Genomic DNA, 26,222 nt, shown 5'->3' on the forward strand with positions numbered 1-26,222 from the left:
TGTCTTCAAGTCCAACGGTTCAACTGGTGCCTTTTCCAATTCTCCATTAGAAAAGTATGAGGTATCCTATACCCAATCCCTGATGTGCCAAAATAATGCCGGTTACATCCTCTAACGTTCGGCATTTGCAATCCCCCCCCTCCAATGTCAAAAAGCATGATTTATTATTTTTTAGATCTTTTTGTCAGCTGATTCACGGGTATACTTAAAGGGAACCTGTCACCAGTTTTATGGTGTCCTAACTAAGGGCAACATAAATAAGTGACTGATTCTCTAACAAAATGCTGGGTCACTTTCTTTAACCACCTGCCATCTGGGCCATTTGCCCCCTTCCTGACCAGGCCAAATTTTGCAAAACTGACATATCTCACTTTATGTAGTAATAACTTTGGAACGCCTTTATTTATCCAGTCATTCAGAGATTGTTTTCTCGTGACACATTGTACTTCATGATAGTCATAAATTTGAGTCAAAATATTTCACCTTTATTTATGAAAAAATCCCAAATTTACCCAAAAATTTGAAAAATTCGCAATTTTCTAAATTTCAATTTCTCTGCTTTTAAAACAGAAAGTGATACCTCATAAAATATTTATTATTTAACATTCCCCATATGTCTACTTTATGTTGGCATCATTTTGGAAATGTCATTTTATTTTTTTAGGACGTTAGAAGGCTTAGAAGTTTAGAAGCAATTCTTCAAATTTTTAAGAAAATTGCCAAAACCCACTTTTTAAGGACCAGTTCAGGTCTGAAGTCACTTTGTGGGGCCTACATAGTGGATACCCCCATAAATGACCCCATTGTAGAAACTACACCCCTCAAGGTATTCAAAACCGATTTTACAAACTTTGTTAACCCTTTAGGCGTTCCACAAGAATTAAAGGAAAATGGAGATCAAATTTTCACTTTTGTTGGCAGATTTTCCATTTTAATAATTTTTTTTCTTTAACACATCGATGGTTAACAGCCAAACAAAACTCAATATTTATTACCCAGATTCTGCGGTTTACAGAAACACCCCACATGTGGTCATAAACTGCTGTATGGGCACACGGCAGGGCGCAGAAGAAAAGGAACTCCACATGGTTTTTAGATGCCATGTCCCATTTGAAGCCCCCTGATGCACCCTTACAGTAGAAACTCCCAAGAAGTGACCCCATTTTGCAAACTAGGGGATAAGGTGCCAGTTTTATTAGTACTATTTTTGGGTACATATGATTTTTTGATCATTCATTATAACACTTTATGGGGCAAGGTGACCAAAAAATTGGTTGTTTTAGCACAGTTTCTATTTATTTATTTTTACAGCGTTCACCTGAGGGGTTCAGTCAAGTGCCATTTTTATAGAGCAGATTGTTACGGACGTGGCGATACCTAATATGTATACTTTTTCTCATTTATTAAAGTTTTACACAATAATAGCATTTTTGAAACAAAAAAATTATGTTTTAATGTGTCCATGTTCTGAGAGCTATAGTTTTTTTATTTTTTGAGAGATTTTCTTATGTAGGGGCTCATTTTTTGCGGGATGAGGTGACGGTTTTATTGGTACTATTTTGTGGGACATACGCATTTTTGATCACTTGGTGTTGCACCTTTTGTGATGCAAGGTGACAAAAATTGCTTGTTTTGACCCAGTTTTTTTTTTTTTTTTTACGGTGTTCACCCGAGGGGTTAGGTCATGTGATATTTTTATAGAGCTGGTTTTTACGGACGCGGCAATACCTAATATGTATACATTTTTTTATTTTTTCTATTTTCAACCTTTTATTTTTATTTTTTTTATTTTACACTTTTTCGTCCCCCATAAGGTCATACAAAACCTCTGGGGGACATTTGCTTCACTTTTTTTTTTTTTTTTTTTTCCACTGTTGATTTCTCCTGTAACTGGGGCTGACATAGTAGCCCCAGTTACAGGACAAATACACCCCTAGAGAGGCTGTACAGCAGCAATCCAGCGCTGTACAGCCTCAGAGCAGGGCTGATCGAGGTCTCTGAGAGACCTCACACAGCCCCTGCACTCTCCGGTCACGGCGGTCCGGAACAGGAAGCGCATAGCGCTTCCTGCTCTGCATACACAGCGCTCGGTGAGCGCTGTGTCTGCAGTGATCCGGAAGGCAGGGACACCTGGGCACTGTCCCTGCCTTGTCTTAGGGTTGCCCTGCTGTCACTGACAGCGGGCAACCCGATCAGCAGCTGCACGATTAGCGTGCAGCTGCTATTTCTGAAAGGACGTTCTAAAACGTGCTTTCAGAAATAGACGTCCACCCATAGGACGTTTATATCCTATGGGCGGACGTAAAGCGGTTAATTGACCCAGTCAATCTGCCAACATCTTGCATTGAAAAGCTCCAGCTGATAATGATGAGTCCTGAATATTCATGAGCTCCTGACTCTCCCCACCTACCTGCTGCTGATTGACAGTTTGTTTCCATATGAATCAGCAGGTGGGCAGGGGAGTGGCTATAGCTCTGAATTAAATATACGCTGGACTCGATGACATCACGCTGGACTCAAATCAGCTCATTAGCATGCGGCATCTTTGTGTGTATATTATGAAGTAACCATCTGTCACACCAGTAAGTGAATACATCTAAGGTACTTTTTAGTAGTTAATGATTGTATATAATTAGTTAGATGATAATCAAATATCCACATGACAGGTTCCCTTTAAGTATGGCTGCAGTAACCAGCCCTGGCTGTGTAGCCCTGGTGCCTGGGAGCAGAGCTGCAGTAACCAGCCCTGGCTCGGTGGCCCTGGTGCCTGGGAGCAGCTGTGTAGTCCTGGTGCCTGGGAGCATTGCTGCAGCAACCAGCCCTGGCTGTGTGGCCCCAGTGCCTGGAAGCAGAGCTGCAGTAACCAACCCTGGCTGTGTGGCCCTGTGCCTGGGTTCAGCTCTGCAGTAACCAGCCTTGGCTGTGTGGCTCCGGTGCCCGGGAGCAGCTCTGCAGTAACCAGCCCTGGCTTTCTAGCCCCGGTGCCCGGGAGCAGCTGTGCAGTAACCAGCCCTGGCTGTGTGGCCCCAGTGCCTGGAAGCAGAGCTGCAGTAACCGACCCTGGCTGTGTGGCCATGTGCCTGGGATCAGCTCTGCAGTAACCAGCCCTGGCTGTGTAGCCCCGGTGCCCGGGAGCAATGCTGCAGTAACCAGCCCTGGCTGTGTAGTCCTGTTGCCTGGGAGAAGCTCTGCAGTAAGTAGCCCTGGCTGTGTAGTCCTGTTGCCTGGGAGAAGCTCTGCAGTAAGTAGCCCTGGCTGTGTGGCCCCAGTGCTTGGGAGCAGCTCTGCAGTAACTAGCCCTGGCTGTGTAGCCTCAGTGCCTGGGAGCAATGCTGCTGTAACTAGCCCTGGCTGTGTAGTCCTGGTGCCTGGGAGCATCTCTGTAGAAACCAGCCCTGGTGAATGGGTCCGCATCCGTGATGTGGGGTGCACACGGCTGGTGCCCATGTGGGGGGCAGCGGCTGTGTGCATGAGGCCTAAGTGGAAGCCCTGCATCCAGAAGACCGGCTCAGTTGTGCCATACTCGACTATAGCTGTAAACAGCCATTTCTGTGTTAACTACAGAAAAAATATCTCCCCTCACTAAAATAACATTTAGCAAACTAAGTGGAACAACCTAATGTTCTACTTCTCGGTACTTCCTCCACATTATTTCAAAAGGAGGACATAATAACCCCCATGGATCCATTAAAAGGGCCTTGGCTGACCATGTGTTGGGAGGATAATTGAGGAATAACACAGTCTGTGATCCCGCTTTCAAATCTCAATTTCTTTAGTAATAGTAAGCAGCAGGAGATCCGAGGCCAAAGCTTCTGAGATACATCACTTGCTACAATAAAACAAATGTGGTGCTTCCTGGAGGATGCTGTGAGCGTAGCACTCGGGTGCATGCTTCTCGAGAAGAAGGACAATGTCAGGCTGGGGATGAAAGCAGCGGGGACTAAGGATTAGAGGACGAAGCCTTCACCGTAATATACAATATACATACACCAGAGCTGCTTTATACAAGCTTGTGCTGTTCCCCCTCTACTGGAAATGTGGGTTCTGTCTCTATTTTGGCGAAAGAAAAAAACCCAGAAGAAACATGACCCTCCTCAAATATGGCTGAAACCCCAACATTTTAGACATGTAGGTCAAAATGACAATAGATGCTCAGCTTCTTTCTCTGGGAACAATAAGGTCCTGTCCTGCTGTTCCTGAAGATCTCTGTGGTATTGGGCTCTGTTCACTGTCTCGGACGCTGCGGCTTCCCTTATTATAGGAGCCATGACTTACAATAGGATGTCAGAAGAGCGCAGCAGGGTCCGCCACTCTATTCGGGCAGTCTGATAACAAAGGACAGACCAATACCTTCTCTGCACCTAGAATCTTTAAACTTAAAGGGGTTGTTCCATTACAACAACGTATCCCCTAATCTGTGGGGTTTCTACTAGTGTTGAGCCAAGCAAAGTTTCTTCGTTCAAAACTTCAGAATAATACTGTACGGAGATCAGTCTCTGTACAGTATTAGAATGTATGAGCTCCGATGATCCGAAGTTAGTTTTTCGCAAAGTCGCGCGTGAAAAAAAAAAAAGCTGCCTTTCCTATGAAATAAGTCTGTAGCATCTTCTCTTATAACTGTATATTATGTAATTTCTCTCTTATCCCTCCTGGAAATGTATGCATGAATTGATGGGCACAGTGTAATTTTGTTTAGGGACATCGCCCCTACTGGTAACAGGACTAACAGAGGAACAGTACGATGTACAGTTAAAATTAAATTTGCCTTAGAATTGTTGGTAACCCCCCTTCCCCCCCTTGGTGGGACCTGTTACTTTGCTACTTCCTGTCCAGGCCTACGATGCTCTGCTGGACTCCCTCGCTATAAACATCCAGTTTGACATTGCCGTAGCCAATCACTGACCGCAGCGGAGACCAGATCCTCTTGCGTCATGATGTAACGGGAGGCGGTCACTGCCGCGGCCGGCGATTGGCTCTGCTATTTCCGGCAGTTCCATAGCGATGAATGGCGAGGTGGCTGTGCTTGTGCAGCTTGCTCTTCATTCACAGTGAGCCAGCACTCATATATTATTAGAACTCCCATAGAGGGGATTGGAGAGCAAGCTGCGCATGCACCATGTGCTCTCCTTCACATCAGGGACCGAGTTCTGAAGATAGGAGCAGGTCCTAGAGGTGGGATCCACACCTATCTGACATTGATGGCATCAGAGGTCGCAATAACGCCTGTACAAGCGTCATAGACGACATTTTACTCCCTGGAAAAAGTTTAAGACGTACCAATACGCCTTAGACTTTTCCCTGAAATTCATCACCGCAGGGCACGCTGTGATTGGCACGGGCAGCGCAGCGATGCTGCCTGTGCCTGAAGTAACCAATAGCAAAGTTCCTCACCACAAGGAGCTTTGCTATTGGTTGGGTTGGGCAGCTGCTGGAGCGATACAGCACCCTGCAGCAGAGGAGGCTGGTGGGCTAGCTCCGGGGGGTTTCTATAGTAAGGAGAGCGGGACGCGCTGCAACCCTGGCAAACATGTCACTGAGGACTCCTCAGTGGTGAAAAACTACAGCCCCCGACATCAAGATGACAGCAGTGTGTGATGCAGTGTGTGATCATCACACACTGCACTACATACATCACACACTGCATCACATGTACCATACACTGCATCCAGGGGTGCACCGCCAATGAGGCGATTGCCTCAGGCAGCGCCAGGTAGGGACAAGTTGGGGCAGCAGAAGGGCCATAGGAATGAGCGCTTCCATTGTGGAAATGCTCATCTCTACATATTCAACTGCATTGCTGTACTCAGGACAGCGATACAGTTGAATGCTGCAGCAGGGCATGGGTGTGATGTCTCCCTGGTCCACCGCTTCCTGTAACCGGCTACAGGAACTAGGACTAAAAGCCTATCAGAGGCAGGTGTCATCCTTATCGCTCTGCATAGAGCTCAGGGAACAGACCGGAAGAGTCCTGCACCACACCACTGACAGCAGAATGGAGGTAAGTATGTGAGTTTATTATTTTTATTTGGCAGCCTGGTGTTCGGCTACAATGAGGGTCGTTATTTTGTGGCTGGGGAAGCACTATGGGGACATTAGGAGCTCTAAAAAGGGACATTATAACATTACACCATAAGGTCTAAATTCACTTAAAGGGGTTGTCCGGGATCAAATTTTTTTTTTAAAATACGTTTACACACTCTTAATAGCCGATTCAAGGTCCCCACATATGTTTTCTTGTATTTTCTCCTCTTCTACAGGGCTCCCACAGTCCCCCACTCATTGTTGACATCGATGTTTATGTTAGCGCTAACTTCCTGCCGCACATCGTCACCTCCTCTGTGCATCCGCCCCCCTGAATCATTCTTTCTCCAGCCTGCTGCAGAATTTGCATGTATTTTACATATGAGGCGTTTACTATGCTAAGTAGCATAGTGCTCTGCCTCCTTCGTTGAGAAGAAAGCGCACTGCCAAGTGATGTCACAGGACCAGAGGGGCAGGGTTTAGCGTCATGTGTTGCCACCTAGTTTCCGCCCCTCAGTGCGCTCTGCATAATCACTGAGCGCACTGAGGCTGACGGTGACGTCACCGGGCTCCCTGGGAAGCGGAAGCAGAGGCTTCGCTCTGCAGTAAGGGACCCGGTACGTCACTGAATCTTTGAAAAGCGGCACTTCCGGCAGAGGATTTATGACATGAAAACGGGGCATTAGAAAGGTCTGGCACAGGTAGGACAGGAATGTATGTGATATTTATGTGCTTGGTGTTCACTTGTAGCAATGTTCCCAATCCTGGACAACCCCTTTAAACTGCAGTATAAACTCATTATAGCACATTATTTGGGAGGAATGTTACAGTTGGGGGCACCCTGGCACAGTATCAGCATAGCACATAGCACTACGGCAAGTGTCAGGGACACTATTTGCTGGGCGCAGTTATTTTTCATGGCACTGTTTGCCAATAATTATTGAAGGGGGAACGATCTGTGTTGTACTAGTATTTTCAGGGGACTGTTTCTACAGTATAGTATTAGGGAGCACAGAGGACACAGTATTGGGGGTGGCAGGATGGGGTGTTCAGAAGGTGGGGAGGAGGATGGAAAAGTAGGAACTAAGATGCCTGTGTGCCAAACTTTGCAGACAAGAGGTGGCAAGAAATCATCATGGTGGTCTGCTCTGAATGGAGAAGATAAGGAAAGAGAACATCTACATCAGAGGAAAAGTCACTGGATGTAAGAGGTATGTGGCGCTGTATTACTCTGTATGTTTTGTAGCGCTGTATGTAATGTCTTCCAAGTACTGTATGTCTTTAACAGTAGGGCATGAGGGGGGGGGGGGTATAGGGCACTGGGTCAGTTTTTGCTTCAAGGGGCCAGAATTGGGTTTAGGGTCAGTGTTATGAATAAAGGTTATAATTAGGGTCAACGTTGGGGATCAGTACTAGGGTTAAAGCTCTGTATTAGTGTTAGGAGCCCGTATTAGGGTCAGGGGTCAGCATTAGGATTAGGGCACATGGAGGGAAAAGTGGATGGCATTCACTACTCGCTTGTCCCAGCGCAGTCCCACAATGGCCTCTTCTGAAGGTCTGCTCCGGTGGAACGTCGCAGGTGGTGTGATGATGTCATTACGCCGCCTAGATCACATTGATGCACTGGGAATGGCGGGACTGGGAACCATGCGTCCAGTGGAAGCAGATACACATGAGTGCAGGGGCTGCAGTCAGAAACCAGCGTCTCTAAATATCTACTGGCCTTGCTGGAGCACCTTCAAACAGCTGATTAGCTACGGTGCTCAGTGTCAGACCGCCACCGACCTAATACAGATGGCCGGTCCTCAGGACAGTGGTAGTAATAGTCTTCCTTTGGCTTATAACGTTACACTAACACAGCCGGTATAAATACCGGGGGTCGGTGTTGGTGTTAACCCTTTTAATACAATATACATCTCCCTTTGCAATGGAGCAGTGGATCATTCCCGCGTTGATGTGCCTAAAATATATGTGACTACATGTGCCAGCCTAGTGAATGACTACTACTCCCCACAGGCAGCGTTTAAAGTGACACAGGCGAGTTGCGGGTATAAATGGCGCAAACACAATGCAAGAGCAGAGGAAGTGGCAGGACAACAATACTGTCTCACTCCAGCAGCAGGGGTTCAGTCAACAGACCCTGATGCTCTGAATTGATGTGTTGTAAGGGTATTTTACATAATTGACCCCTTCATCACCAGCCTGTTTTGGGCCCTATTGACCAAGAGTTTTTTCATTTTAAATTTTTTCATCATCGCTATAAGAGCCATAACTTTTGTATCTATGTACCCACATGAGGGTTTGGTTTTTGTGGAACAAGTTGCAGTTTTTAATGACACCATTTTGAGGTACACATAACTTACTCATTAACTTTTATTAAGTCTTTACAGATGGGAGATAGAAAAAAAATAGCAATGCTGCCACTAAGTTTTTAAAACAAAAATAATTTTATATATATATATATATATATACTCACCTAAAGAATTATTAGGAACACCTGTTCTATTTCTCATTAATGCAATTATCTAGTCAACCAATCGCATGGCAGTTGCTTCAATGCATTTAGGGGGGTGGTCCTGGTCAAGACAATCTCCTGAACTCCAAACTGAATGTCAGAATGGGAAAGAAAGGTGATTTAAGCAATTTTGAGCGTGGCATGGTTGTTGGTGCCAGACGGGCCGGTCTGAGTATTTCACAATCTGCTCAGTTACTGGGATTTTCACGCACAACCATTTCTAGGGTTTACAAAGAATGGTGTGAAAAGGGAAAAACATCCAGTATGCGGCAGTCCTGTGGGCAAAAATGCCTTGTGGATGCTAGAGGTCAGAGGAGAATGGGCCGACTGATTCAAGCTGATAGAAGAGCAACGTTGACTGAAATAACCACTCGTTACAACCGAGGTATGCAGCAAAGCATTTGTGAAGCCACAACACGCATAACCTTGAGGCGGATGGGCTACAACAGCAGAAGACCCCACCGGGTACCACTCATCTCCACTACAAACAGGAAAAAGAGGCTACAATTTGCACGAGCTCACCAAAATTGGACTGTTGAAGACTGGAAAAATGTTGCCTGGTCTGATGAGTCTCGATTTCTGTTGAGACATTCAAATGGTAGAGTCCGAATTTGGCGTAAACAGAATGAGAACATGTATCCATCCTCTGATGGCTACTTCCAGCAGGATAATGCACCATGTCACAAAGCTCAAATCATTTCACATTGGTTTCTTGAACATGACAATGAGTTCACTGTACTAAAATGGCCCCCACAGTCACCAGATCTCAACCCAATAGAGCATCTTTGGGATGTGGTGGAACGGGAGCTTCGTGCCCTGGATGTGCATCCCTCAAATCTCCATCAACTGCAAGATGCTATCCTATCAATATGGGCCAACATTTCTAAAGAATGCTATCAGCACCTTGTTGAATCAATGCCACGTAGAATTAAGGCAGTTCTGAAGGCAAAAGGGGGTCCAACACCGTATTAGTATGGTGTTCCTAATAATTCTTTAGGTGAGTGTATATACACACACTTTTTTTTTTTTGTGTACATTAGGCTACTTTCACACTGGCAACTTGGATTTCCAGTAGTGAGATCCGTTCAGGGCTTTCACAAGCGGTCCAAAACGGATCAGTTTTGCACTAATGCATTCTGAATGGAAAAGGATCCGCTCAGAATGCATCATTTTGCCTCCGTTCAGTCTCCATTCCGCTTTGAAGGCGGACACCAAAACACTGCCTGCAGCGTTTTGGTGTCCGTCTGATGAAACTGAGCCAAACGGATCCGTTCTGACACACAATGTAAGTCAATGGGGATGGATCCGTTTTCTATGACACAATCTGGCACAATAGAAAACGGATCTGTCCTCCATGGACTTTCAATGGTGTTCATGACGAATCCGTCTTGGCTATGTTGAAGATAATACAAACGGATCCGTTCTGAACGCATGAAGACGGTTGTTATCTGAACAGATCCGTCTGTGCAGATCCATGACGGATCCGCACCAAACACAAGAGTGAAAGTAGCCTTAAATGTATGACAAAAATGTGATGTGAACCCGGCCTAACTGACAGGGAAGAAGCTGAACAGACTCCGCTGACTATGATGGAGGCCGTTCAGTTTCCGTTTACGAGCCTGTCTTTTTATCAGACAGAAAAGTGCTGCATACAAGGCTTTTGTGTCTGGTCTTTCGACAGAATCTACAACAGAGGCTCCAAATCTAACTTCCAACGCAGATGTGAGCGAGTGCAGGCCTATGTTTTGCGTATCTCAATTACTACAACTTTTGTACCTGTCCTCGGCTAAAAAATACTCCTCTTACCATTTTTGAGGAGTATTTTTAGCCGAGGCCGGGTACTCTTCTGGAAAATACATAGTGCGACCTCTGGATGGCATATTCTAATGATGTGCCATTATGGGAATACCCCTTTAAAGTCTCATCCACTTTGCTGCTACTGTAATACACTGCAGATTGTCCGACCACAAATTTGGCTGGCGAATCCTCCGAGTAAACGCCCCATGTGAACATACCTTTAAGAATGAATATAAGAAATGTTAGGCAAATTTCTGTCAAATGTGACTCTTATCCTAGAACGTCAGGCGAGTTCTGAGAATCCCGCCTGTGTCACACCCATCTTCACAGATAGGACTTTGGAAAGTTTGTTGTAGTTCACACTGGTGTCATGGGTTCTGTCTTCACTGTAGCCATGACAATTGTCTGTGTTCCGGGAGCCATAACTTTTTATTTTACTATTCACAAAGCTTAATGAATTGGAAAAAATGCAATTCCATAATTGTTTTATGGGCTTGGTTTTTATGGTGTTCCCTATGTAGTAAACATTACAAGTTTACTTTACACTGTGGGTCAGCGAGATTACAGCAATAACAAATTTTTCTTGTGCTTTCATACTTCCAAAAAATTACATAGAAAAAATTATTTTTTTCTTTGCAACGCCATATTCTGAATCTCTTACCTTTTTTATATTTATTTCTGTGGAGCGTTTAGGCGGTGGGCTTTTAATATTGATGACCTATCTTCAGGATAGGTCATCAATATCAGGGCGGCGGGGGTATGACACCTGGCACCCCTGCTGATCAACTGTATGAAGGGAAGGATCAGGCTGTGCGTGCGTGCCGTCTCCCATCTCTCCTCCTGCTCACCATAGACATAGCAGCGAGCAGGAAGATAGAAGGGAGACAGCACGCGCGCACAGCATCAATATTAAAGTGTAACTGCCGTTTCATTTGTTTATTCCCTAATAATATAGTACAACCTGCTGTATAAGTGCTTTTGTGATTTAAAATTTGATCCTTTTCAGTTTTACCTGCTAATAACTCATAAATGCATACTACTTTCCTACTCCGCACCTCTCATCTCACAGCGTTGCCATGTGCAGTCCGTCTTCTCAGTATTATAACAAGAGCCCTGACAGCCTGGAGCTGGGGAGGGCTGCTTTAGATGGTAATTTCTTCTCAATGGTAGCAGCTGGTCTTGTTTGAAAGCTGACAGTCCAGGCTTTCATACAAGACCAGAATGACAGCTCTAGCGCAAGCAACAGAGGAGAAATCACTGTTCAAAATAGTTGGGAATAATCACGGGTAAAATCTGCTTTTACTTTCACTTTCAGCTTCATTCACAGCATCCCGATTTCTATCATTGATATCTTCTCCTGTACTGAACTGATTTATGTCATTCTGGTATTGTCTGAAAGCTTGGAATGTCAGCTTTCAGACAATACAAAGCCCATAGCTGGTATCAAACCAGATATATAAGCAGCTAAAGTAGCTTCCCCCCTCCCTGTCAGTCTGGAAGAGAATGAGGGACAGCTGGCTAGTAGGAGGTTAAAATATATGCTTACTGATTTAATGTAATTGCAGGGCTTGTCTCTGGTTAGCTGTATGTGAGGATACACACTGCTCTGGGTACTGTGGGAAGTTATCTGCGTTCTGATTGGTCCTGCTAGTTCATGTGAGGAGAGCAAGGGCTTATGGGAAGTGAGGGAAATACAGGATGGCCTCAAGGAATATCCTCACAGGAAGAGCAGCAGAGGCCATCTTAGGAAGTTGCTGAAATAGAGGCATAGAGAAATATGGTTGCTAAGGGCCGAATACAGACATCAGAAAGGTATAATTAGCTGAAAAATGCAGCTTCATGAATATGTTATGAATTTCATTTTTGGTAGTGAAATGGCAGTTACACTTTAAAAGCCCGGAGAACCCCTTTAAGGGTTCAATATTTCATCCCCACCTTTCCACAAAATACAAGAACAATAAAAAAGTACACATCATGGGCATCGCCGTGTACAAAAACACCCATACTATTAAAATATAAAAATATTTATCCCATATGGTAAACGGCAAAACGAAATATAAGTCAAAATTGACTATTCACCGTTTTTTGGTCTCTTCCACAAAAAAAAAAAGGTATCAATAAAAAGTAAAGATCACCCCACAAGAGTCCTCACACAGCTTTGTACACATAACTACTAAAAAAGTTATAGTCAGAATATGGTGACGAAGAGAAAACAGAAACAGAAAAATAAAAAGGTTATGTCTCGAACGGGAGGAAGTAAAAAATGAAAATAAAAAAACCTCCGGGGCTGAAAGGGTTAATTAGATTGCTAAACGGACTACATTTTTCTAACTGCTTTATGAATGCTTCTATCTTGATGCAGTTTTTCAACAGGCAGCACCCTAAGGCCACCTGCACAAGTTGCAGAATTCGTGCTGTTTTTCCGCGTAGATTCCCATGCAAAAAAAACTACAGTACCAGCAAAGTGTATAAGATTACACAAATCTCAAGTAGTCTTTGCGGATACATAAAGCCTCATTCACACGTCCGTGTCCGTCCATGGTCTGTGATGCATCTGTGAAGCTGTGTCGTCCATGTTTCACTGACACTGTGCAAGCTGAAAAATCATTTTCAAAGCAACTGTTCCTAATGATCCATGAAACATGGATGGCATCCGTGTTTTTCATGGACCCGTAGGCTATAATGGGCGTGATGGATCCGTGAACACGGACAAAATAGAGCATGCATCCGTGCTAAAAACATGGACCATGGTAAAAATCTGATGTGTGAATAGACATTAAAATGAATGGGTATGTGTGCTGTCCGTGGAGAACATGTACAACACACGTACGTGTAACACTGACATGTGAATGAGGCTTAAGTCTGTTTAGCAATTAGATGCATGAAACCTGCCCTATACTTGGCCACAAAATGGGGATCGTCAAAGTTAATGGGTCTGAAAAACAAAACTGATGCAGCACAGACGTCATCCGTATTTTGCGGATCACAAAATACATTTGTTTGTGTGCATGAGGCCCAAAGTACAGACTTGACTCTTTAAATCCACTCCTGATCTTGTCTCCAAAAACCAGAATGTGTGGCAGTACACCACAGATTTTAGAAAATATAACATGTAATCATAGAAAGTATGGCTGCATTCACACTGGGTTTCTACTGCCTGTTTGTTGTAAGTGCCAGGAAAGCTCCCATTGCATATGCCAAATGTATCACTAGGCTGTTCCTGTTGTTACACTGCCCTTCTTACAGCGACCTTCTGAATCCCTCCCCCAGCCCTGGTGTTTTTCTTGTTTTGCCGCATTGCAACCTACATTTAAAATAGATTATTTCTAAAGTTTTCATGTAATGGGCCAGACAAAATTTTTATAATTGTTAAAGTGGAATAAAAATAAATTCTTGTTCAAAAAATAAAGTCAATTGGTCCGCATCCGCAGCACAGATTTTTTTCAATGGAAAAAGGTGTATTTTTTTTTAACGTGAAGAATTTTTTAAAATAAAACTTTACCTAATTCTTTATAATACACTTATTAGTCCTGCAAGGGGACTTTGACAGGCTATTCTCTGATCGCTTCTATAATATTGTACTGCTTACTGCCTGATAGGGCATACACTGAGGGCACGCTAAGACAACGGCACCCCATGATCTTATTTGCGGGGGTTTTAATTCCTGACAGAAGGAGCCCCCTTCTTGTAAACCACTTAGATACCACAGTCGCAATTGACCGTGGCATCTAAGGGGTTAAACACCTGGATCGCCAGTTCTACCTGCAACAGCCAGGTAGAACTGGCTGAGGTAGTCAAAAAGTAACATCATTTTATTAGAAAATCACAACAGGACATGATTGTCACAAATCACAAGAAGACATTTAACACAGGTCACAATACATGAACGTATTAAAAACCAAGAGGACTGATGGTGGACTGCTGGTGTATATTAATAAAGTGCACGTGCAATAATCCTGATTGGTCATCAGTAAGAAGGTGTATTACACCTGACCACTATGGCTCCAAGCTACATAATATGACCCATATGCATATATTATACAACAGATACCAAAGTTTGGGGGTGGAAATACACACCACAAGGCTAGCTGAGGCAATATGGTGACTGAAAATATAATAGGCACATAGAAAATACTGACCAACCAACTTTAGTATACCACACAGGAACACCACCGGTCCGCTTTCTCAAGGGGTACTGGCTAGTGTGGTGAGGATAGTCTCTTAAATAGGTAGAGCGGCCATGCCATATTTGCTGATAGGTTAACGTTAATCAACTCACTGGTGTCATTGGCTGGCCTGTCATCCATCTGTTTTGACTCACCCTGGATGGCATCACATGGTGAGTGCTCGTTATATGGCGCCTGACACTCTGCCACGAACGCCGCGCTCGAAGCCTTTATGGATGAGTGGTCAGAAAAAGCCAGAGCTTAGAGAAAGGCATACAAAAAAAACATGTTTGGAGTTCACCAAACACGTGGAAGGAGGTTCTCTGTTCAGATTACACTAAAATTGAAGGTTTTGTTCTTCGTGGAAAACAATGGTGGGTGATCCAACACTTCACCTCAAGAGCACCATTCCCAGATTGAAGCATGATGGCAGCATCTTGCTGTGGGGATACTTCTCGTCGGCAGGGACTGGAACACTGATAGATGGGTGGCAGTAAATATGGGGCAATTCTGGAGGAAAGCCTGTCTCAGTCTGCCAGCTTTTTCAGACTGGAACAGGGGTTCACCTCCCAATAGGGCAGTGATTCTAAAGGTAGATTTACCAGTCCTGTGAACACTCGCTCCCAACAACCTGCCCGTGTAAAGGTGCAACTGATCACCCAATGAACGAGCAAAGTGCTCATTTATTGGCTGAAATTGTCGTTCGTGCAGACACCGAAATTATTGTTTCTAGGCAGCAGATTGTGCGGTCTAAACAGCGATCTGCAACGCAGATGTATGAGAACGAGTGATAGCAGTAGCCATCCCTCATCCTAGTACTGTGGAGGTGGTCGCTGCACACCCACTGAGTGAGCATCCGATTGTCAGGTACACCCCCCCAACTGGTTACCTCCCTTCTGTACCCTTACTGCAGACTGCTGGCAATTCATTCATAACTTCTAGTAGAAATAATAAAGGAAGGACACAACATAGAGCCATAAGAATAGATGTTCCAGAATTGTTATTACATGGGGAATGCATGAGGCTATTAAAGCAGGCATGTCAGGAGTGGGGACAGGTCCTCTTTAAGGGGAAACATTTTAATGTCTCACAGTGGCCTAGCCAAAGCCCAGATGCAGCGGATTTAGTAAATGGCGCGAGTAGCACTGTCCAGCTATGAGATGACGGCTGTTTACACCTATTTCTGGTGTAAATTATAGTAAATCTGGCTGTGGGAGGCCACACACCTCCTGAAAAGTGGAAAGTTGCAAGTTATTGCGTGCACCATAGTTTAAAACTTATACTTGCTGCTATTGTGGTGTCAAATTATTGTGTCAGATTTTAGTCCGGGGCCCCAGTACTGAAGGGTCCGGGACCCTTTTTCTGCGTTGTACAGTGCCGCTGTCTAACATGCAGTATAGATATGGGAGTCATATGGCATATACGTTTGCCATCCAGTGTATATACAGGTTCAGTGCTGAGCACATTATCAGTACATGCACACGGAGCTGTACTCCTGTATCACCCCCGTGCCTCGCGCTGATAACAGTTCAGCTGATCACAACGGTTTTGTGTTTGTGACTTTTTCTTCCCAGGGTTAATTTGTCACAGATATCGTCACTATCGATAAGGTCGGCGTGGATCCTTTGCTGTTGGTTTAACACGATTATGATATCATTGTTTCAGAACAGGGGAAGATTTTAGGGATTCCTGTTTGCATGGGTTCCTATTATTTACATCTAACTTTTTTTTTTTCCCTGTCCATGCCTCCTTTTTTTTTTTTTTTTTTGGTGGCCTGTCTAAAAAAACATTTATTTCAATGGGGCCACAAAAAACAGAAATGATTCTGTGTGCATTCTGTTTCCATATGTCCACATGGCCGTTCTGCAAAAAAAAATAGAACATATCCTATTATGTCCTTGTCCTTGAGATTTTGATACTCGTGACCTATATTCGGGATAGGTCATCAGTATCTGATCAGTGGGGGTCTGACCCCTGCCGATCAGCTATTTGAGAAGGCACCGGTGCCGTATAGTGGCTGTGCTTGGTGTCGCGCTGACGTGAATGGGGCTGAGCGGAATACCAAGCACAGCCACTATACACTGTACGGCGCTGTACTTGGCAAGCCGCGGCGCTCACAGGAGTACTGGTGCCTTCTCAAACTGCTGCCTGTGTCATAGACCAGCAGTACAACACAGGGCCGTGCACCGCTTCTGACAATGGGCGTTTTAATAAAATCCACAATTCTAGAGTTATCTATTCTCTCAACTCTGTGTGGTATTAATCCTCCGAGGTGTGTCCCTATGCAATCTGGCCCTGTCAGTGCTGATTGGTCTGTGTAGGGACCCCCCCCCTCTGGTAAGATGCAGATATCAGTGTATTAAAGGGGTTGTCTGGGCTGTTTTATTGATGACCTATCCACAGGATAGGTCATCATTATCAGATCGGTGGGGGTCCGGCACCCACGCAGATCAGCTGTATAAGGAGACGGCGCGCAGTGCTCACGTGCCGTCTCCCTTCTCTCTTCCTGTCCGCTGCTGCTGTTCCATAGACATACAGCAGAGAACAGGAAGGCAAAAGGCATGTGAGCACTCTGCGCCTTCTCCTCAAACAGATGATCGGCAGGGTTCCTTGGTGTCGGACCCCCGCCGATCTGATATTGATGACCTATCCTGAGGATAAGCCTGGAGAACCACTTTAATATTCCTAGTAGGAAAAAGGGAGGAACAGCACAACACAGACGATGCACCAGAATTGCAAGACAATAGTTAGTGTTCCTCTGGCCTCTGTCAGGCATGTAGTGAACTGCACTTTTATCTCCAAAGGCTTCCAGTAGGAAAAAAGAAAAGGTATGCCTTGCTGTGTGTTATTACATTGGAGCCTATGCCGGTATATGCCACAGTTTGCCTATACAGTGACCTACGTTAGAAAATCCTCCCAACCTTAGCCTCTGATGGAAGGCTCAAACACAGTCTGAACAGAGCCTTTCATACAGTGACTGTTTTGGGCAGACTGTGGTATGAGAAGAGTAACATAAGGGACAGAGTCCTGCAGTGGGATTCGGCGATACAAAGAAGCAAAGGCTGAGCCGTCTGGGGACGGAGACGCTGTAGAAAGGTCCCTTTTGTCATTCTGCATTTTTAATGTTTGTTTTTCATTTGCTTTCCACCTGCTGCCATGTTCTCCTGGCCCCGAATCCGCTTCATAGGTTGTGTTTCCCTCCTGGGCATCGCCAAACATAAAAGCAGAAACGCTATTCTGTGAAGAGTTACTATTCTTTTTTGTTTTAACGTGCTCTTTCTTTCTTTCTTTTCTCAGATCCTACAACCGTTCCCAAGGCAGAGCGCTTGGTGTATTTGGGGGAGAGAGAACTCGTGCCACTTGTTAGATGCAGCAAAGGTATTAATATCTTCACCCTGTGTTGGCAGCTGGGAGAGGAGATGGCTAACACCCTGGGAGTATTCTCCAAGTTATCCAGCATATCCTGCATCATTTTGCATAATGCTTTTTATTATGTGGAATGGATGAATAATTCTTCTCTCTCAGTAAGCAGAAGAAGAAAGTATGCTAATTCCTGGATAATAGGAAAATAAAGGATGGATCTGCCATCGCCTGCCACAGGAGTCTGCACTGTGTATATACAGTTTCATTCTGCTTATTCCAGCTTTAGCTCAGGGTAGATGACCTGTATATGGCAGCCTGAATGGATAGAGCAGAGGCGCTGACGGACACGGTAATTCTTCTCGTCCCGTTCACAGAATACAGGCTGCAGATATGAATGGCAGGACATGTCGCTTATATAGGGAGTTATTCCAGAAACAGAATTATATGAAAGCACTGCTGATAAAGCTGTCCCCTAAAATAAGGTTTTGTGTGGCTCCATGGGGAATCAACAGTTAGGAGCCTGTTTGTATTATATTAGAGAATTGCATATTACATACTATAATGTCCTGTACAAGTGGGATACTTTCCCATACTCCTGGCTGCTGACCTGCCATGGTTCTGGATGGTACGAGGAGACGAATTGTAGTGATTAAAATACAATAAAAAATTCAAAGCAGAGCTTCACTTCATCTGTGATAACTGTAAGGCTCCAATCACACGGGACATACACTACTCACAAAAAGTTAGGGATATTTGGCTTATGGGTGAAATTTAAAAGGGTTGTCTCACTTCAGCAAGTGGCATTTATTATGTAGAGGAAGTTAATACAAGGCACTTACTAATGTCTTGTGATTGTCTATATTGCTTCCTTTGCTGGCTTCATTCATTTTTTCCATCACATTATACACAGCTCGTTTCCATGGTTACAGACCACCCCGCAATCCATCAGCGGTGGTCGTGCTTGCACACTATAGGAAAAAGCGTCAGCCTTTCTTGTGGCCCGGACCATGGGAGCGCACATAGGGTGGTGCTTTTTCCTATATTGTACAAGCACGGCCACCACTGCTGGATTGCAGGGTGGTCTGTAACCATGGAAACGGGCAGTTTATAATGTGATGGAAAAATGAATCAATCCAGTAAAGGAGACAATATGGATAATCACAATACATTAGTAAGTGCCTTGTATTAACTTTCTCTACATGATAAATGCCACTTACTGAAGTGAGACAACCCCTTTAAGGCCTCTTTCACATGGGCGAGATTTCCGCGCGGGTGCAATGCGTGAGGTGAATGCATTGCACCCGCACTGAATCTGGACCCATTCACTTCAATAGGGCTGTGCACATGAGCAGTCATTTTCATGCATCACTTGTGGGTTGCGTGAAAATCGTAGCATGCGGGGGGGCGTGGCTAACTGCCGGCATGACCGCACGCACTTGAGAGCGGCTCCGGTCCCTGGTATCAATCCTGACTAATCCTGCCAAGCTGCATTCCTCAGACTCAGAGTGGCAAGTGCAGAGGAGACGGAGGAAACCCAGGAACCAAGATATGGGTCCCAGCAAGGCGCAGACCGCAGCCGACAAACTTAAAGAATATGCCCGCCAGGAAAACCAACATGGCGCCGCGGCTCCCGCCACTCCACGTGCAGCGGTGACGCGCGGACAGGCCGCGCAGCAGATAGAAACTGATGAGGCTGGAGAACCGGAGATAACGCTGAAAGCGGTCTCAGAGCAGCTCCTCACAGCGATCTCCTCCTGCCAATCCTCCCTTACCTGCAAAATTGAGGAGGTGCGTGTCGACCTGGGCCTGTTGAGGCATGACGTGCAACAGCTGAGGGAAAGAGTTAAACACACTGAAGATCGGGTGTCGGAGCTGGAGGATTACACCAGGCCGCTAGATTCGAGGCTGACGGAGGTGGAAAGAGCCGTTGGATTATGGAGGCAGAAATGCGACGACCTGGAGAACCGGGCCCGACGCAATAATGTAAGAATCCTGGGGATGCCAGAGAGAGCGGAGGGGAGAGATCCTGCCAGCTTCTTGGAGCTTTGGTTTAAGGCCCAGTTCCCTACAGCCACATTCTCAGCGGCCTATGCAGTTGAAAGGGCGCACAGAGTACCGGCCAGACCACCACCTCCAGGCGCACCGCCAAGGCCCCTGCTCGCCCGTTTATTAAATTGGAAGGATCGAGATTTAATCCTTAGCCAAGCAAGGAGCAAAGGTGTATTGATGCACGAAAACACCAACGTGTCACTTTTTCCGGACTTCTCCGCGGATTTGCAGAAAAAGAGGGCCACCTTCGTCTTGGTCAAGAGACGCCTCAGGGAATTAAATTTGCAATACTCGATGGCCTACCCAGCGCGACTACGCGTAGTGGATGGCGAACGGCCGATATTTTTCACCGACCCAAAGGAGGCTGAGGACTGGGTTGCTAGACGTCCAAGAATGCACTGATCTGAAACACTGGGACTGAGTTGCAAGTATTACTGAGTTCTGAAAAGGCACTTTATAGAGGCCTTGTCACTGAGTGGTTTATCCTAATTATATGGTGCAATATTTAGCTTTACCTGAATGCAATATGCATTACTTGAATGCAATATGGTGCTCTTTCAGATAGCAGATCATTGTAAGCATGGTTATAGTCCTACTGTAGATGCTGATTCACAGGCTGTCTGAATATGAGTGTCTGCACCTATTGAGGCTTAGACGTACCTGCAGCTATGAAACTCACATTGACCAGGGAATGCTCGGCTACCTGTGCGGGCATAACATCTTCACCCCGCACTGGTCTCCGAATATAGATTGTCACCTAGTTAATACTATGATGCATGCACTGGATGTTTGCTCAGAGGTATTAGAAGTTTATTTGTTATGTTATATGTTTTGTAAGTTGTTGAAAGCATGGTCACATCAATTATGCATCAGAAGTGTGGGAGGGGGGCGAACTATTAAAATGGGTGAGGTTACTCCACAAGGGCCGGATGACATCCTGTACTACTGGAAGGATAACTTTAAGATTGTACTATGGGACCTCTAGTAGTGATGTCCTGGAATGTGAGGGGACTTGGAAATCCGAACAAAAGGATAGCGGTGTTCTCGCATATACGACGCTATAGCCCTCACATTCTGGGACTTCAAGAGACTCATCTGACGGCTGACACGGGGCACAGAATTGTAAAACAATGGGTTCAGTGGTCACTTCAGTCATATGGCTCATCAAATTCTAGAGGCGCGGCTATATTAGTGCGCAAGGGCCTCCTGTGGGAACCGCAGCAGTCAGTTGCTGATCCGGAGGGACAATATATAATGGCGTATGGCTTTATTGACCACATCCCGTATGTAATAATTAACATATATAATCCCCCCCCGGCGAGTATTTCACTCCTTCATGTTATCCTGGGGTTTGCGGCGCAATATCCCTCAGCCCGGCTGATTTGCATGGGAGACTTTAATATGGTAATGCAGGAAGAGGTAGATAGATTTAGACCGCCTGAAGGGAGAGAGACTGGAGTCCACTCGACGACCACTCTGTTTAGAATTGCTGCAGAAATGGGATGGATAGATATGTGGAGGATTAGAAACCCGCAGTTGAGGGAATACTCCTGTTTCACTCCCGCTAGGGGGGCACTCTCGAGAATTGACTATGTCCTGGGAAATGCTGCTAGTTATACGGACTTGATTGCAATTAACTATGAGTCGCGGGGACCCTCAGATCATGCTGCAGTTGTGGCACGTTTTGACACTCCCGGGATTGCATCTAGAGGGGGGAAGATGAGAATACATCCCTTCTGGCTCTCTTTATTGACAAAAAATGATAGAATCCCCGATCAGCTGAGAGTATTCCTGGATGTGCAGGGAGATGAAACAGAGGAATTGTTATTGTGGGACACCCTGAAGGCCTTCCTGAGGGGATGTCTGAAGTCCTCAATATCCTATGTAAAAAAGGACACGTCCCGCCAGGAAGTAGAATTGCATAATAAATGTAGGGAGGCGGAGGTATTGTTTTGTTCGGACCCCACAGAAGGGAATAGGATAGAGTGGATGACTAGAGGAAGGGAGTATATGATGCATCTTAAGGAGAAAAGTGAACGCAAAATGTTCTTTATGAAGCAACAGTCATTTGAATCTGGTGATAGAGCGGGCAAGCTTTTAGCTCAGATTGCTAGAGCCAACCAGTCGTCCCCCCCGGTACTTCGAATTCTGAACCCTGAGGGACAATTGGAGGAATCCGGGCAGAGAATACTTGACGCTTTCAAACGGTTTTATCAATCGCTGTACAGCACAGCAGCTAACTACACGGAGAGGGAGTTAGGTAACTATATTTCAGAGGTGGAACATCCTAAGCTCAGCGAGGCGGAAGTGACCCTCCTGGACAAGGATATAACTCTGGAAGAAATCCAGCTAGCCATGCATGACATACCAACTGGGAAAGCACCGGGCCCGGATGGGATCCCAATTGAAGTTTATTCTAGATATAGTGAAACTCTTAGCCCCCAACTCCTTAAGCTGTACTCAGCATCATTCCAGCGTCACCAACTGCCCGAGACCTTATATGATGCAACTATTGTTGTTATATTAAAGCCAGACAAGGATCCAACTGTATGTGGCTCTTACAGGCCGATTTCGTTGCTCAATTTAGACTACAAAATTCTAACCAGATTATTAGCCTCTCGTTTAAATAAAGTAATAACGTCTATAGTACACCAGGATCAGGCGGGATTCATGCCGGGGAGGACCACCTCTGACAATATCAGGAGAGCTCAGGTTATTGCTCAGGTAGGAGTGGCGGAGGGGCGGGAATGGGCCATGGCATCACTTGACACGGCTAAGGCCTTTGACTCTGTGGAGTGGCCTTTCCTGTTTCGGATCCTGAAGGAATTCGGGTTTGGCCCAGGGTTCATAAGATGGGTGGAGATACTGTACCAGAGACCTAAGGCAAATATACTAGTAAATGGCACCATGTCAGATTCATTTACTCTGCATAGAGGTACTAGACAAGGTTGCCCCCTCTCCCCCCTTTTGTTTGCGGTGGTAATCGAACATTTGGCATTAAGAGTGAGGCAGGACAGGTCCTTTATGGGGATTTCTAGAGGAGACAGAGAGGAAAAGATAGGCTTATATGCAGATGATCTCCTCCTGTTTATGGACGAGCCTGAGCTGACTCTGCCCAGAGCAATTGAGGTAATAGGGAAATTTGGCACATACTCGGGCTTGCTCATAAACTGGACGAAGTCAGCTATTATGCCTCTTTGGGATCATGGGTGGCCGGAGAGTATACATAATTTACCGGTAGTGGACCAGTTTAAGTATCTTGGCATCGTGATCACAAGGGACCCTGGAGTGTCTGTGACGAGAAATATAGAACCGATAGAGTCCTTATTTATTGATAAATTTAAAACTTGGAAGGCATTACCGATTTCGGTGATGGGGAGATTGAACCTAGTCAAAATGATTCTGCTCCCCAAGGGCCTGTATCTCCTGTCACATGCATGCGCCCCGGTACCAAAGGCCTTCTTTGACAGGCTGCACTCCCTGATAACGGCGTTTGTGTGGGGAAAGGCTAGGAGGAAGCTCTCGCAGAAAGTATTACAGAGGTCTAAGACGAGGGGGGGAGCGGCTCTACCCGATTTTTTTCTATATTACTTAGCCGGCCAGTTGAAATATATAGCGGCATGGGTCAAACAGGGAGAACTACCAGGACCGGAATATTGGTTGAGGGAATATCTTAATCTTTCTAATCTGTGGCCTGTCTTGGAGTCCCCAAGTACAGTATCCAGGAAACTACTTCCTGCCCATAGACTGGCTAACCAAATATGGAAAGCAGCCAAATTAAATTCGTATGCAGATTTACCAGATGCAATCCCGCTCTGGGACAATCCCATGTGGCCGCACTTGGAAACATTGGAGGGTGCAGGGATATGGAAGGGATGCGGAGTGTTGACATTAGCTGAGCTGTATGAAGAGGGCGTATTACGAACTTTGCAACAACTACAGGAGAAATTTGAGATTCCCCATTCTTTGTTTTTTCGGTACCTTCAGTTACGGCACGCCCTAAATGATCAGTTTAGAGGGACAGGTCGCAATATTTCCAAATATCCTCTGATAGGGGTGCTAAGATCGCAGGGACCTAAGGGCATTATCTCTATACTCTACACATATTTACTAGGTGATCGCATGATTCTTCAGCCATTGGAAGTAGAAGCGAAATGGAAGGTTAATATCCCAACTCTTGATGCTGAAGAATGGGAGGAGGCTATGTTGGTACCCACTAAGGTTTCCCCGTCGGTAAATAATAAACTGATACAATTATTCATATTGCATAGAAGCTACTTAACCCCCCTCAGGCTCTATAAGATGGGGAGACTACCTAGCAGCAGTTGCCATAGATGTCAAGAGGGGAGCGCTGATTTCTGGCACTTGATATGGGGATCCAGACACTTACAAGTATTTTGGAACAAGGTTCTAGAGATTCTGTCTACGATAGTGCCTGTACCGATAGGAGCCTGCCCAAAAATATGTATCCTAGGGATATTAGAGGAGGAACAGTGGACACATCACCAGAGAATATTCCTAGGGGAAGCCCTCTTCCTGGCTAGGAAGGCTGTAGCATTGAGGTGGATGGCGGATAGAGTCCCCACAGTGAACCAATGGAAGACCTTGATGAACCATGCAATGAATATGGAAAAAGTAGTATACATACATAGAAAATGCCCAGGGAAATTTCAGAAAGTGTGGGGAGAGTGGTGCTCTTCAAATCACTCCTTGCAACCTGTGCACTTGCACTCTGTGTCGGAGGGTAACATTGCATTAAATGTCTAAACACTAGAAAGTAGATATGCTGTATTGTTAGATGCCAAGTAGCGAAATATTGCTGAGAATCACTTGACACATTATGTATCACGTTTGTACTATGTGGAGCTGGAGACCCCCCTGCGTGGGGTGTCAATGCTTCAAAATATGCTGAACCATGCTTATTGTTAAATTTTCAATAAAACGAGTTTAAAAAAAAAAAAAAATCGTAGCATGCTCTATATTGTGCGTTTTCCACGCAACACAGGCCCCATAGAAGTGAATTGGGCTGCGTGAAAATCGCAAGCATCCGCAAGCAAGTGCGGATGCGGTGCGATTTTCACGCACGGTTGCTATGAGACGATCGGGATGGAGACCCGATCATTATTATTTTCCCTTATAACATGGTTATAAGGGAAAATAATAGCATTCTTAATACAGAATAAATAGTACAATAGGGCTGGAGGGGTTAAAAAAAAAAATTAAAAAATTTTTTTACTTCTTAATCCACTTGTTCGCGCAGCCCGGCTTCTCTTCTGTCTTCATCTTTGCTGTGCACAGGAAAAGGACCTGTGGTGACGTCACTGCGCTCATCACACGGTCCGTCACATGATCCATCACCATGGTAAAAGATCATGTGATGGACCATGTGATGAGCGCAGTGATGTCATCAAAGGTCCTATTCCTCAAAGAAGAAGACAGAAGAGAAGCCGGGCTGCGCGAACAAGTGGATTAAGGTGAGTTAAATTTTTGATATATATTTTTTTTTTAACCCCTCCAGCACTATTGTACTATGCATTCTGTATAAAGAATGTATTATTTTCCCTTATAACATGGTTATAAGGGAAAATAATAGCAATCCACACAACACCTAACCCAAACCCGAACTTCTGTGAAGAAGTTCGGGTTTGGGTACCAAACATGCCGATTTTTGTCACGCGCGTGCAAAACGCATTACAATGTTTTGCACTCGGGCGGAAAAATCACGCATGTTGCCACAACGCACTCACATCTTTTTCCGCAACGCCCGTGTGAAACCAACCTAAGGATGAACCTAAAATGCACTCTATCCTTTACAGGTGAATTTTATGTGACCTTCTCTACACTTTTAAATGCACATGTACAACTGTTCAATGTTTCAGTACTTTTTGCACAACTTGCTGTTCTCTAACAAGGAGCTTAAAGGGGTTGTCTCATCATGGACAATGGTGGCATATTGCTGGGATATGCCCCCATTGTCTTATAGGTGCGGGTCCCACGGGGACCTGCACCTATATTGAGAACAGAGCCCTGCAAGTAAAGGAGGGCGCACTGCGCATGCGCAGCCGCCCTCTATTCATTTTCTATGGGGCCGTCGAAAATAGCAGAGCGGCCCAATAGAAATTAATGGGAGTGGGGGCCGCGCATGCGCGGTACGCTTCCATTCACCAGAGTCCTCCAGCCACCACCTTGCGGGGTCCGTTCTCGATATAGGTGCTGGTCCCATCTGTGGGACCCGAACCTATAAGACATTGGGCACATATCCTAGCGATATGCCCCCATTGTCCATGATGAGACCACCCCTTTAACGGCAA

The 26,222-nt window shown here is 45.3% G+C and overlaps 1 protein-coding gene across 2 annotated transcripts in view; it reads left to right on the top strand.

The window, feature by feature from the left end:
- ABCB7 (ATP binding cassette subfamily B member 7) overlaps window positions 1–26,222 on the top strand; it is a 173,412-nt gene that overhangs the window by 25,618 nt on the left and 121,572 nt on the right. The window contains exon 2 of one of the 2 annotated variants that reach the window (XM_040406048.1): window positions 17,797–17,877. In XM_040406048.1, coding sequence (XP_040261982.1) covers window positions 17,797–17,877 — 81 coding nt within the window. Of the gene's footprint in view, window positions 1–17,793; window positions 17,878–26,222 lie in introns of both variants that reach the window. The other variant, XM_040406049.1, reaches the window with a different exon arrangement.

Source organism: Bufo bufo, chromosome 8 (genome assembly GCF_905171765.1).
Source record: "Bufo bufo chromosome 8, aBufBuf1.1, whole genome shotgun sequence".
NCBI lineage: Eukaryota > Metazoa > Chordata > Amphibia > Anura > Bufonidae > Bufo > Bufo bufo.